At 43.2% G+C, this 15476-nt stretch overlaps 1 protein-coding gene across 1 annotated transcript in view; it reads left to right on the forward strand.

The window, feature by feature from the left end:
• The window catches only part of BAG4 (BAG cochaperone 4), a 23554-nt gene extending 9873 nt beyond the window's left edge, over positions 1-13681 (forward strand). The window contains exons 2-5 of the mRNA XM_083184908.1: positions 3171-3263; positions 3440-3691; positions 7997-8176; positions 11930-13681. Of these exons, the coding sequence (XP_083041034.1) occupies positions 3171-3263; positions 3440-3691; positions 7997-8176; positions 11930-12382 (978 nt within the window). The 3' untranslated portion in view covers positions 12383-13681. The remainder of the gene's footprint in view (positions 1-3170; positions 3264-3439; positions 3692-7996; positions 8177-11929) is intronic.
• Positions 13682-15476: the final 1795 nt, after the last annotated feature.

Below are 15476 nucleotides of genomic sequence, written 5' to 3' on the forward strand. Positions count from 1 at the left end.
CACAAACACTATAGTAATTTACAGAGTCATATTACAATTTAGTAATTTTAATACAAAATCACATAAAAACATTTGATTAAAGACTTTGTCTTGTAATTCATCAATTTCATGTGACCAAAGTATCTTGTTTGATTTCGCGTAAGACAGAAAACACCTGTGTTTTCTAAGAAAAACAGTTTTACAAATAACCAGCGCTAGGTAAATAATAAATGAGAATTATCTTCAATGTGGTATCTCTATTTTCTGCGAGTGATTCTTCTTGGTATGATATAGAAGTGAACTTACAATGCACTTCAATCAGGTGTGCCCGTAATGGTTTCTTTAAAGTAGACTTCACAATGCAGGAAATATCAACATGAACTCAATGGGAATTCAATCTTGCATGCACATCATGGTTTCTTTGTCAATTGATGGTCATAGGCATCGGGACAGGTAAGAAGAATTTATTATACAGTGATCCATGGATCCACACGACAAACAATGGTACAGGTAAAAGGTGTCCGAGTAAAAGCAGTGCTGATGAGCGGGTGTCGGCGGCTTCTCCCTCCGTGCTGGGCGTGCTGCAGACAACGCCGGGTAACGAGGGTGGTAGTGACGCTGCCGAGATCCGTCCCGCTGCTTCTGCTCCTGCTGATAGATATTGCGGCCCGATTAACGCGTTTCGGATATTAAGTATATCCTTTTTCAAGATGCCTGTGTTTTCTGTCTTATACGAAATCAAACAAGATACTTCGGTCACATGAAATCGATGAATTACAAGACAAAATCTTTTATCAACTGTTTTTATGTGATTTTGTATTAAAATTACTAAATTGTAATATGACTCTGTAAATTACTATAGTGTTTGTGGTGGTGTTGATATATACCAGTGGCGCACTCTCTTTCCATTATATATATATATATATATATATATATATATATATATATATATATATATATATATATATATATATATATACAGAGTAGTACCCGCACTCGCACTTACCGATGGTCAGCGTGAGGGGTGCCCAAAAGGTCACACCGCGGTGTGCCAATTATAGTCCAGAAATCCACTAGTGGAAAATGAGCACTCGCCTCCAAGTTTTTAAGATAAAAAACTTTTTCATTTATTCATCAACAGAAAAAAGATTTTTAGGTTTTACACATACCAAGTAAGTTGTCAGTTTTTCCAAAAACTGTCCCAACGTTTCGATCCTCATCCAGGATCTTTATCAAGGGGAAGTCACCAAGATATCACAGCCTTTGAAGGGAAAAAAAGTCACAGAGACCCCGCATCACTTGGCAGATCTGCACTATATAGACAAGGCAGCCAAGACTTTCTGGCTTCCGATACGTGAACGCGCATCGGGATCGCAAGGGTTAAAACACTTGCGATCTGCATCCGATGTTGACTATATCGTCAACATCGGAAAGGAAATCGGACCATGTGTACACAGCATTAGTTGGATATGGTGAAACAGATATGCTTTATTCCAACATGTTTCGGGACATGTTGGAATAAAGCATATCTGTTTCACCATATCCAAATAAGACTCCAGAGCAGGCATTCCCAACCACGGCCCTCAAAGCACACCAACAGTGCAGGTTTTAGTGATATCTAGGCTTCAGCACAGATGGTTTAATCAGATTCACTCACATATGTTCTATACAAACAAACTTGGCATGTACTTGTATAGTAGGGTCAGATTTGTTCTGTATGGGAGAGGTAGGTGTCTCAAGATGCACAAGAGATTTTGATTTACTTATGCGGCATACACGCGGGGTGATTGTAGCCCTATTTCTAAGCAATGTGACTAGATTGCTTTGAACTTAAGCACAGATCACTCTGTGTAGGAACCTCCAGTGTGTAAGTCCCATGCGTCTCAAGGCTAGATTTATACTTCATGCGGAATAAATCTAGTCACCGTCTGTGTTCTCTCAGAAGAGAGCACTGGCCTTGCTGGATTACTCGACACACATCGCTGGTGCATCGCTGTGTACTAAGCAGTATCGCTCAGCATGGTGGCTTAGAGGCCCCATGTGTACGGGGCTTAATGATAGTCTGTGATCTGGTCCAAATTGCCTTTCCTGCACAGTCTATCTATACTAAGAGATACTGACAGCGGGGCTGCGCATCGTTATCGCCTGCAGGGGAAACACTAAGGTTTTGGTTGACCTAGGTGATTTTGACAATCTATTAAAAATTGCACCTAAATTTTAGTTAAACTGGTCAAAATCCCTAAAGTATCAGGGCTTTTGGCCATTCATTTAGGTTTTCCATCCTGGGACCTGTAAATGTTATCTGTGTGTGTGTCTATAATTACAATAAAACATCTATGTTCTGCTGTATGTGCTATACATGGATTGGGGAATGGCAGTATTGTGGAGTTTATATATTCTCCCGTGGTTGCTTGGGTTTCCTCTGGTTACTCCGGTTTCCTCCCACAATCCAAAAACACTGTTTTTGGATTGTGTGCGTGTACATGTCTGTGTGTGCGTGTACATGTGGTAGGGAATATAGATTGTAAGCTCCACTGGGGCAGGGACTGATGTGACTGCTGTGAATGTTCAAATATTCTCCGGGAGTTCTATTGATATACGTATGTGTCCAGAACAGGTGAGGACTGACACCAGTTATAAGGACCTGACCTGCGTTGGCACAACAATGGCTGGCTCCAGTGCCACCAAATGAGAGGTGTCTACAGAGCTGCCCTTACACACATGGCATTTGTATATAATCTGTAGACCTGTCTGTTGTAATCACAAGCCATCTGTACAGTTCTGACAGTGTCTCCGACATTTGGTTACAATGTAACATAAAAATATAATTCTAGGGCACACTCGCTACTTACACACATAGTGATGGTGCTTTTTTGGGGGGCAAGCAGCAACATTGACGTGACTCGAGCCCTCTATTCCCCAGAGAGCAGTGACATCCTTTCTTCTCTCACACGTAGTTCTGTATTCCAATGAATGGATGGGCTGCAGTCACATCAGTAGATATGTCTCCATTGTATGTAGGATGCAGCAACCACCTGATAACATTGCTGTGAGGGTGCACAGGTGACCAGAGGAAAGGACCACAGAGAGGACTAATGTCATTCTATCTTGGCCATTGTTACGTTCTTATAGTCTACTCCCCATTCATTTTGGCTGTACATTAACCACTCATTTGTCTCTTATTTGTTTAGAGTTCTCCGTATCCTGGATATGATCCAAGTGGCTGGTCCTCTGCAGGCCTCCCCCGCCCTCCTTACCCCCCTAATTACACGGTTGGTGGGCAGGTATGTAATTGTTTTCTCCTGTCTGTACATGATAACGCAACAACATACTGCTGGTTCATGTCTCATATGTTCCACTGGGACATCATTACTGTGTGTGTGTGTGTGTGTGTTTAATATATAGCCAGATCTATGCATCTATCTATGATCTCACTCGTTTCTGATGTGTTTCCTTACAGGGCATAGAGCCCTATACAAATGGTTCATATGGGGTTCCCTATACCCAGTCCTCAATGAGTCCAGCCTATCCTTGCGTCCACCCAGCAAATCCCTACTGCCCTGCCACTACACAACCTGTGTACCCTGTGGATCCATACAAGCCAGCCATGCAGCAGGGGGCTCCGCACGCCGCCCCCGCTCATTGGGGGTACCCTCAGCAAGGTCACAACGTGTCTCCACAGCGTCCGCCATACCCTCAGTACCAGACTCCGGTGAGTAGGGAGATTTGCCGCTTTTACTGATTCTAATTCGTTTTTAGTAATAATATGAGACAAACTTACATGATGGTGAATTATGAACATTTCTGATCTTACCTCTGTGTTCTGGCCTGTGGGAAGCTTTGCCGGTTCTGGCAGTAAAAGCTGTTTTTTGGGAAGGGTTGGGTCAAAACAGAATGAGCTTTCTTCTAGGGTTACAGTATTTATCTTTTGTAGGCATTGCATAAGGACTATTCCCAGATGTTTGCTTTGAAAAATTGGCAGCTAATTCTCACATGTATAGGGTTACCAAATATGTGTACGTTCATTACACAAGGTTTGACATTAATCGCAGGATATTATTTTCATTGTATGATGCATTATATGTGGGCAGAAAGACCAATGTTGGTTGGTTTAACCACTTCAGTGGTATGGTCGGAAATTTTCCAGGCTCAGCTGCGCTGCCGCAGCCGGCTTTCCCAAACCATTTCCAGGCATACCACCAGTATATAGGTGTGCGCCAGTGGTGCCTTCAGTTGTGCACCACCTCTAGGGGCAGCCCCCAATTGTCGCACCACCTCCTGTCACTCCCTACGCCCCTCTGACGATCGTACCCCAGAGCTTCCCTGCCGCTACCATTTGCTGCAGTGAACAGGCCCCGCTCAGGAAAGTTTGGGGCTGCTCGGAAGCACTCAGGAGTTCAAGCACCCGAGTCCCCCTGAACCACCCGAACATTCCCGAGCCTGCCACCTGGTCACTGCTGTGATTGGTGGCGGGGGCAGCAGCAGGGGAACCCCGGTGATGGTGGTGCGCAACAGAGGGAAGCTACCCTGTCTGTGGTGGGTATTTCTAGGACAGGACAAACCTGCCCTGGTAGGTTTGTCCGGCCCCAGAAAACGCACCACTCAAGGGGTTAAAACACCTTGGTTTAAGCCAAATGTTTGTTTGTTTTTAAACACTGGTTTTATTTAATATTCTGTGACTACAGGCACAACGCATTGACTTCTTTAGATCTTCTTTGTGATCTTCATTGAAGTTAGCTGAACCAATGCAGCAAATCACACACACAACAAAAATATAGGGAGGGGAATCCAATAAGAGGTGCTAAATCTGCCTAGCATCAAGCTTCTCCTCCAACATTTCCATAGGGCAGGAGAAAAACACAGTTAACACTTAGAATCTTAAAGAGTAAACACCAACATGCAATACACAGAAACACCTAATTGTTTAATCTTAATGTTTACTTCAATTCAAAACCTTGTGACCTATACGGTGCTAATGCTTAACCTTCTTTTTTGTGTTTGTGCATTTCTCTGAAACATACTTTTTGCATATTTTAATTAGGTTTAGTCTAAATTTGATTTTATTGAAAAATTTCAAATAAATCATATGAAAGCCAAATAACTTTGGATTGTTAAGGTTAGAAAGCATTAAAACTAGTGCTGGGCAACTATTAAAATTGTTTATCGCAATGAAGCGCATTCATTTTTTGTAATTAACTTCGAGTAATCTCATTGAAACTCACAAAAAGTGCCGCTTAACTACAATTTTGTTGCCTGGGGTTCCATGCTCATTGCCAGGGGGGATTACATTCTTGTTGCCAGGGGAGATTACTTGCTTGTTGCAATAGGGGGTAAAATCTTTTAATTGCGTGGGGATCGGCGTCGTGGAGTAGCAGAGTCACTGTCAGCATTAGAGTACATTGCCACTGCCGCAAAGGAGACAGCCTCTAGAAGTGCAGGAGTACTTCTAGCATGTCTTCTCTGTGGCGGCGGCCATTTTTGGAGGGGCACAGGGTCTCTGTAATACTTTCACGCGTTAACCCCTTGAGTGGTGGGTTTTTTTCTGGGGCAGGTTCCCCTGTCACTGCCCTTGCCGCCATTCACAGCATTGACCATGCGGAAGGCTCAGGGGGGACTCTGGCGCACAAACTCCCAAGTAGCGCCGAACTTTTCTTAGTGTGGCCTGCCGCTGTTGCTTGCTCACTGCTATGAATGGTGGCGGGGACAGGGGAGACCCGGTGTATGATCATAGGGGTGAGGAGTCCAGACTGGCCGGAGGGGGGAGTGATGGGGGGGCTGCCACTAGAGGTAGTGCGCCAGAGGTGCACAGCTGGAGACACCACTCCTTATCGATGGTATTTTTCCGTGAGAGCCCACTCCTGCAGCGCAGCTCAGCCCAGAAAATTTCCAGACATACCACAGAAGTGGTTAACTGCCTTAAAAATGTTATTCAACGTTGAAGTGCTGCCGCGTTAATGCGATATTAACTCGTTAACGTGCCCAGCACTAATTTTAAAACCATGGTTGATCAAAGTTTATAATACGTAGCAATGTTCCACAGTATTATAACAAACCAAGATTGCGTTTTTTTTTCTTTCATTTAACTGCTAATGTAAAAAAATATAGGTTTAAACAAAAAAATATATATATATATTTTTTTTTTTACTTTTTTTCTTTCCAACCATGGCAGAAACATACAGATTCTGAGCCTGCATACAAAGGGTTCACATACAGCAAGTGTTATATAGGAGATTGTATGTGGGCTGAGGACTTGGTAAAAGATGTTCCATGTACTTTTTATGTATACTACAATGTATTCTATAGATCTACTGTAAGTGTGTTAAGTATGAAAAATTGTCCTTTGAAATGTATCGAAGTGGCTGACTTGCTGTGGTCTGTTTGCAGGACTGCAGAGAGGGGTCATTTGTAGCAGAATGACTTACATACAGTATGCTCAAAGAAGTAGGGTAACTAACTCGGAGCAGCCTTCAAATATTGGCCCTTATTCTGGTTCACTCGCAAAGGCAAATTCCTTCTCAAATGGAAAAAACCATGTGCACTGTAGAGGAGGCAGATGTAACAGGTGCAGAGAGATTTAGATTTGGGTGAGTTATTTTGTTTCTGTGCAGGGTAAATACCGGCTGCTTTATTTTTACACTGCAATATAGATCTCACTTTGTAGTAAAACCCCGCCCAAATCTAATTCTCTCTGCACAAGTTACATCTGCCCCACCTGCAGTGCACATGGTTTTGTCCATTTGAGAAGGAATTTGCCTTTACGAGTGAACCAGAATAATGGCCATTGTGTGTTCAAAGTATCTACATCGGTCCCAAATAAAAAACATACTTTTTATAGCCAGCTCAAGAAGAGGTTAAAAATTTGTATTAGGGAGGGGTCTCAAAATTAATTGGTTCACCTCTGAGAGTGCTTTGTGAATAACTCGTTAGTTGATATTGGCATGGAGTGAGTTAGGTGGGGACACAGGAGCAGTTGTTTGGGTGGGGGGGGATTGGGCAATCAAATGAGACACCTAGGAGAAAGGTATGCGACTCCTTTCAGGGTGGAGTCCCAGCCTATCTGCATACCTGCCAACATGACCCATTCTAGGAGGGACACCGTGCTCTGTTGCTGGACTTCCCGCTTAATGTATGATTGCCATCACCTGTTTAAAACAGGTTAATGGACAAGAAAGGAGTTTCACACTGCATGTGATGGTAATCATTAATTAAGAGGGAAGTTGAGGAATAGAGCATTGTGTCCCTCCTGGAGAGGGTCATGTTGGGAGCTATGTATCTGTACGCTATTGGGTATGCAGTCATTAGATCTGCAGTGTCTGGGTTGACAGTCTTAAAATCGACCACTATTGGTCGACAGGGTCAAAAGGTCGACCATGCGAGAGGACGCCATACACTTAGACGGTGTCCATACCGACCTATGTCGACATAGCCACCATGTCGACCTTTTGACCCTGTCGACCATATGACTGTAGATCTAATATACCGTAACCAACTTTTTGTTTAATCGTTGCATGTAATTTGTTCTCAGATTTAGAAAGTCATCCAACCTAGTTAGATATCTGCAGCCCTTCCCCTGAATCTATACATCTGTAGGAATTCAAGTTCCATGCTACGTGTGTGTGTGTGTGTGTGTGTGTGTGTGTGTGTGTGTGTGTGTGTGTAATATGTATTCTTCCTGGTGGCAGCTCAGCACTGGCGCTGATGTAATCAATGAGCGTGACCAGCCGTTTCAGAATGACTTATCTTGGAACCAGCTGGGTTTGCGGCACTGTTGCTGTGGGGCTATTATAGTTAGTGGTGGCCTTCATCACACATGGGTGTAGGGGGCAGATGTTAGCATGAGCTTTTTGGGGATTTGAACGCTTTTAAATTAATTGTGTGAAAGTTGCAGGCGCAATGGCAGCGCTCTAGTGGTGTGTCTGATGTGCTACTGGAACACTGAATTTTTAATTACAATATCACAATAGGTTTGTGGCCTTGAACTTCGTTATACTAATCCACCTTGTCTGACCTTCTGCAGCAAACGATGCCTCAGCAGAGCCCAAGAGAAGACAGCTGGAACGTGTATGGCGGCCCCAACCATTACCAGTGGCATAATGCTCCACCTGCACCGCACAACCCAAACGGCAGCCATTACATGACAAGTGGCAGAGCACAGTGGTCTGGAGGAGATGGGCAATCTATTGTATATGATGGAAAGGTATGAATCAGTCTGTTTGTCTGGGCAGGGGTCATGGGAACATCGCCTCTGTCCCTGAGCCCTTGTGTAAATGGCCTAGATCCACACAGAATTGAGTACAGAGCAGAGAGACATCCTATAGTGGAATTGAAGTCCGTGCTCTGGAATCGGATCAGTTACTACCAGTCCAGGTATGGGCATCCATTATTTATTTTTAGCTGATAATCCAAGTAACATGCTAATATGTAGAAAAAACAAGAATAGCAGCGCTGTACAGTAATAACTATTTAAATAGCAAGTGAATTCAATTTGTTGAAAAAGTATAATAATTTATTGGCACATATAAAAATTAATGGTCCGGATATTAATGATCCGGGTATGGGTAAAAAAGCATATATAAAAAACAATGAATAAAAGTTAGGTGTGGTGGATTACCAACAATAAAACCTGCTCTGGATTCGGTATGAGTCCTTTGGATTAGAGTCCTTGGTGAACCAATGGGAGTTCCTTAATAATCGAAGCCGCTGGAGGTTTTGAAGCCTTTTGGGATTAAGGTGAAGATTATCCACGCTTGAAGATACCTCTACGATGTATGCGGTGAGGATGTCCCAATTGCAAATAGGTTCTTTCAAGGATGGTGAACTCAGGTCCAGAGAAGTAAGCAGGTAATGAAATCCAGTGTATGGATAAAGAAAGTAAAATCCACTCAGCACCACAGCACCTACGTGTTTCGCTGATCTATGTCAGCTTTTTTTTTTAAAAAGCTGACATAGATCAGCGAAACGCGTAGGTGCTGTGGTGCTGAGTGGATTTTACTTTCTTTATCCATACACTGGATTTCATTACCTGCTTACTTCTCTTAACCTGAGTTCACCATCCTTGAAAGAACCTATTTGCAATTGGGACATCCTCACCGCATACATCGTAGAGGTATCTTCAAGCGTGGATAATCTTCACCTTAATCCCAAAAGGCTTCAAAACCTCCAGCGGCTTCGATTATTAAGGAACTCCCATTGGTTCACCAAGGACTCTAATCCAAAGGACTCATACCGAATCCAGAGCAGGTTTTATTGTTGGTAATCCACCACACCTAACTTTTATTCATTGTTTTTTATATATGCTTTTTTACCCATACCCGGATCATTAATATCCGGACCATTAATTTTTATATGTGCCAATAAATTGTTATACTTTTTCAACAAATTGAATTCACTTGCTATTTAAATAGTTATTACTGTACAGCGCTGCTATTCTTGTTTTTTCTGTGTTTTTATAAGGGAGCTGACTACCCCCTTTCCAGCAGCTGCTTAGTTATTGAGGAAGCAGCCGGTGCCAAGCGCTCCTAAATCAACTTTTGTTGAAAAACTTTTTTACATGCTAATATGTCCCTTTTTTTTGGTTTCACAAATTTCCCAAGGATGCAGTCGATCATGGAATTGGCAAGAAAATTACAATAGTTTATTATGGCTAATACAATGTTTATATGGATAGAGAGAGAGAACTTATTGAGGTCTAAGTGATCCTTCAAGGATCATGACATGGCAGGGTGGAGGGGGAAAGAGGACCACTTCAGCTCCGCGGCCTGCCAACGTCACTAATGTGGACCACTGACATCACTAATGTAGGCAGGGCAGGCCGCCGACATCACTGTTGGGGGCATTTCTGGCACCTACGGAAGTGCTGGTCTTCCCCCAAGCTCCCTGGTCAACGTGAATAGATGCTGTGTGCATGTGCACGGTATCTATTCGTGGGGAACCATGGCCCTGGCTCAGGGGTTCCCAATCTTTTTTGAATCACGGCACCCTAGAGTATCAGATTTTTTTTTCACGGCACCCCTATGCCAAAACAAAATTAATTAGATTGTGTATATATGTGATTCCTAGGGTCAGTTATGTGGTAAAGGGCAGGATTTGCTTCTGTTTGTACACATTTTATGATTGGCAGCCACCAGCACTGGTTTTGCTCATAAATAATTAACCATTAATAATTTGAGTTGGTCCTGGACCACCAACCCAGGGCACCCCTGCATGTGTCCCGAGGCACCCCAGGGAGCCACGGCACACAGTTTGGGAACCACTGCCCTGGCTGTTTAGTGGGGGGCATGTTTTGAACTTTAAAAATCGGGTTCCTAACTGCCCTGTTACAGGCTGTGTTGGAAAATGACACTTTCTCTCTTCAGGGCTTGGTACATATATGGTAATATTTAGAACTTGTCACCACACTGCTGTGGGGTTACAGTCTCCCCTTAGATGTCACACTTACAGTACACTACATGAGAAATAAAGCAGCGAGATATATATATAAACACATCAGACTTAAGGTGCGTACACATGTAAAGATTTTTCTATCTGATCTATCTGGTGGGAACAAAAACCTGGAAATGTATGGGAGCAACTGACAATCAAAAATTTCCACCTAAATGTAGGAAACTTGTGTATTTGCAGGGCGCCCAATTTACATATGTACAGCACCGTAGGAAAATCATGCAATTTTGCGGTGCGATGCGATTTTCCTTAGTTAATGTTTAGTGCACCCCTGCCCCGTGGATCGCATCGCATGCCATTTGCGATGCGATTTTTCATTGTATAAGCACATTTGTGATGAGATGTGATGGTACTTCATTTTAAAAGCACCCATGCACACCCACATCCACGTCACACCCTGAAGCTTGGCGAACGCACGCGGTTACGCGTCTTCCCGGCCTTTTCATACCCCCACTATCCACGTTGGCGTGGAGTTGATTTTATAAAGTGTGGCGAGGGGACGCGGAATACATAAAAAGTAATCCGCATCCCCTCGCGGGGCACGCTGCGCTCGCCACACTTCGGGCTCGGTGGCTCCCTGCACTCGCCACTTTATAAAATCAACTCCACGCCGATGTGGATAGTGGGGGTATGAAAAGGTCTGGAGGACGCGTAACCACGTCCTCTCGCGGGGCTCGCCACGCTTCGGGCTGACGTGGATAGTGGGGGTGTGCTAAATGTATACTGGGGTTGTTGTGCTAAATCGCATGCAATTTTGCGTGGGATGTGATCGCATGCGTTTTTGTGTGGGATGCGATCCGCGGCCAGGGTGCAGTGAATAATTTAACTAGTGAGATCGCATCTGCGATTTCACTATGCAGAATAGCCCACTAAGCAAATAGCTTAGTGGGGTGCCCTGCTAATACACAAGCACCGAAAAAAAATATATGCTTTGATAAATTTGTCTGACTGATCACTGTCGGTTTTCAAGCGTTTGGGAACAATTTTTTGATTGTTGTTTGCTCCCATACATTTCCATGTTTTTGTTCCCACCAGATAAATTAGACAGAAAAATCTGTACGTGTGTACGCACCTTTTAGAGAAGTGTCCACCCGAAGCTTAAAACACCGCACTACAACGATGTTGTCTGAACCAAAAGAGTTATGTTAGAATTTATCGTTCCCGCCAGTATGATCATTATTGGTATTTTCTTCCATGTTTTGTAGTGTCGTGACACTATTGTGTGTTTAGTTTTTTGTTGGACTGCTGTTATTGGCACAGCTACAGATTTACCAGTCCTTTATTGTATCTAGGGTGGCCAATCCCAGGATTTGCCCCCATAATTATCAGGATTTCAATCCCGGGATTGGAGTTTCCGATTTGAGAATTAGACTGGACATGCCCGGCATCTCCTGTCCCCTGTCTGTGCGGCCCGTAGGTCATTTTCTGCTGTGACATTCAAGGTTTCATGAAGTATTGAGCTGGTTAGTGAAACAAATTGCTAATTTTTTTTAAATTCCTTAATTCTTAGGATTCACCTCAAGCACCAAACTACAACCACCAGAGGCCGTTCCCAGGCTATCATCCTGATGCTGCTCAGCAAGGCCCGCCTCCTGAAGCCAAGCCAAGCCCCATTCCTCCTAATCCTCATTACAGCGCTTCTCCCCAAATGTACAACAGGAAAGAGGCTCCAAGCCAAGACCCCGATCCTAGGGCCAAAGAAGTCCATCCCGGCACCCACCCTAGCATTGTGAAGATCAACCAGGTGCTGGAGAGGGTGGTGGAACTAGAGCGAGAAGTGGATGAATTTGTAGGGAGAAAGACTGACATGAGTTATCGGTGTTTAGAAGAGATGCTGACCAAGGAATTATTAGTAATCGATGCGGTAGAAACTGATGGGCAGGACGGTATTCGGCAGGCAAGGAAAGAAGCCGTCAGAAAACTGCAGATGATTTTGGAGTCGCTGGAGAGGAAAGGACTGTGATTACTAGATGGATCACTCTGGGGAGACCAGTCATTGGGGCATTATCTGAGGTGGTAAAAATAAAATGATGAGAAAATAAGCCTACAGATGCGCTGTCTTTGGTCTTCTGAAGCATAAGAAAACCAGGCATCCAATACAAATAGACTACCACTATTCGGCGTCACCTTGGGGAACAGAAATAACATAATTAGCAGAGACCTGTCCATCAAAGGTGAAATTCATGTAAAACCACACGATTTCTCTGGTAATCTAGATTCTAAGTACACATTTGGAAATGGGTTTTAACGACATAAAACCATTTGAAGATGAACCCTCGACAAAGCAACCAATTACAGCCCATAAATGCATCATGTGACCTGATCTGTTTGGAAAGAAGCTCCACCCCAGACACAGTCCTAACATTAAATCCTCTCTTGTCCTGTTATGTTGGTTGTTTTGCGACTATGGGCAATATAACAATATTTCATTTAAAGCTCTAGTGGGAAAAGAGTGATTGTCTCTAATCTCTGAATTTTTTTTTTTACCCCCTGGATTGTAACTGCAGGAGATTAAAGAACCACTAAACCTAAAACATAAATTGGCTTAACTGTAGAAATAGGTGTAATAGCTCCAAAGACTGAGGACAGGCTGACTGCAGTGTCCTCTTGTGGGATTATTGCCAGGAAGACTGCTGCATTACTTACATTATCCCATCCACAATCGCTGCTTAATCAGAATTTAATGTATTTCACAGAACCTCCAGGAATACACACACGCGCACACACAGTGTTTATGGGTGTCATTGTTGCTGTAAGATATAAGCCAATTTGCATTTTAGTGTCAACAAGCCTAACATGGACATTTATTTTTATGTCATCTGAGGTAAAGACATACTGTATCTGGAAGATTGTGTATGGATACCTCGTAATTAAAAAGTGTATGAACTCTGGGAAAAATTAGACAATCGTATACATGATTACAGAAGGGTTGTGATTATCCTGCCAGTTATTTCACCTCAGGAAGATGACATCCGAACGATTTTTGAATTAAAAAGAAGAAAAAAATAAGTGGGAAACTGAAAGTGGCCCCGATGTAGGGTGGGGGGGAGGGGAGGTCACTGGATCAGCATGGCATCTCCGAGGACTTGAAGCCCAACACCTGCCGCTGGGTTTGCTCTAACCGAAGGGTTATATTTGCACTGAGGATTGCAGATTGCTGTGCACAAACACACACTGTATATAGATATATGTGTGTGTGTGTAATGTATAATTTAAAGCACTTGTTGAGTTTCATAAATAAAGCCATACAGAGAGAACATCAGCGCTTCGTCTGTATACTTTTGTATTACAGTAGCGATCGGAATATCTGCAAGAATTCATTTTAATTTGCAGTGAATACAGTAAATGATAAACCAGTGAAATTCTCTGATTATGTAATGTCTTTGTGGCTCAATCATTTTAAAGACTGATTTTCCATCATTAAAATCTAATAAACTAAATACTTCAGCAAACTGGAATCATTCCCAATACCTGAGACGGCTCTTATAGGCAAAAATCCATTATTTTTTTTAAAGGAGAGGGTTTCACCTGCAGGTCGGAATGTGAATGTCTGACACTGTAACCAATCACTCCAGTGTACAGTTTGTTTCCTTGGTTACAACCGGTGCCAATCAGTGTCAGATAAGCACTGTAGGATTACCAAATCGGTAACAGGAACAGCTATAGTTAGGCCACAGTTTTAATACTCATTGACAACATTTAAGTTGTCATAGTCCTGCTTTAAAATGTAAGGAATACTTAATGTGTTATATTTACCCTTACAGAGAGAGGGGGGGGGGGGGGGGGGCTACTTTGTGGTCTATTGGAACTGATATGTTGCCTAGAAAACTCTTCCCTCTCTGGTGCTGGGCTTCATCTAGTCAGTGCAGGCTGTGGGCTTAGTGGTATAGATACGTTGAATGATAATACTTGTAGACCCATAAGGACCTCATCCACACAACTGCACAACCTTGCACTATTGTGTTAAGTAGTCATGTGGGATAGAGAACGTATTTGCATCCCTTTTGTAAGTAGGAAATAAGGCACACATGAACAGGCGTGTTTACCAGTGTATGTACAGTCAGACACATGTGCATCTAGATTTTCCTGGCGTTTACCCCAGGTGTCTGCAGTATAAAGTGGGTGTGCTTACCCCCCACAACAGTGTAGGGCTGTGCCTTAAGTGTTAGCAGTAAGTTTGTATATAATAGTATGAAGTGGTGGTCACCGAATAGTGTATTGATGCATTCAATTAATAGATATTCAATTGTAGCTGCAGTTAATATGGACTTCTCTGTAAGAAGGAAGGCTCAAACAGAAGAACGTGTTAAATGACGTCAATCCATATTTTCTGGGCACGTATCCCAGATTCTTTGGGTTAATAGATGGTAGTGTGTCGGTAATTGAATAGCCCCGGGCGTTAAATGCGGCTAACTTAATTCATCCCAAAGATGTAATATAATGGCAGCATTGTTTAATATGAATGGGTGATTTAGCTTTGATGATTATTGCTCATACAATGTGGAGTAAGGTCTGCTGAGAAGAGCATAGAGGGCCCTAACGTGCCTGGGGGCCATCCATTATTTTACCACTGAGAAAGGGGAGAGGGGCACTTAGTATGTGGAGGGAACCTGCTTCTGAATATACCGGCAGCACCTAAATGCTTTTATGCAGAAGAGTTGCAAGAGAGGAGGTCATTGGTGATATTGCATATCAATAATGGTCCCCTAAAGGCATGGACTAGGGAGGATTACACACCGCTGTGTGGGGAAAGGGATAGGAATCCTGGCTCCCATGTTACAGAACACCCAGCAATAGCAATCCCTGTCCACTATACCCAGTATGTTGGCGCTTTTGGTCCATGTCGCATGATCTAATAGGAAGGTGACTGGACAGATTCCCTGCTATCCCCAATAGAGATCCTAAAGCTGGGTGCACACTACACTATTTTCATGAACGATGTGCACAACATTGTTACCGATAGTTGTGCATATCAATCAGTGTGGACTCACTATTGTTAACTGTACGAGCTCACTTGGATCGATAACCAGAACCCCAATCATCTGAACATGGTGACT

This window comes from Crinia signifera, chromosome 4 (assembly GCF_055691185.1).
Source record: "Crinia signifera chromosome 4, ASM5569118v1, whole genome shotgun sequence".
Classification (NCBI taxonomy): Eukaryota; Metazoa; Chordata; class Amphibia; order Anura; family Myobatrachidae; genus Crinia; species Crinia signifera.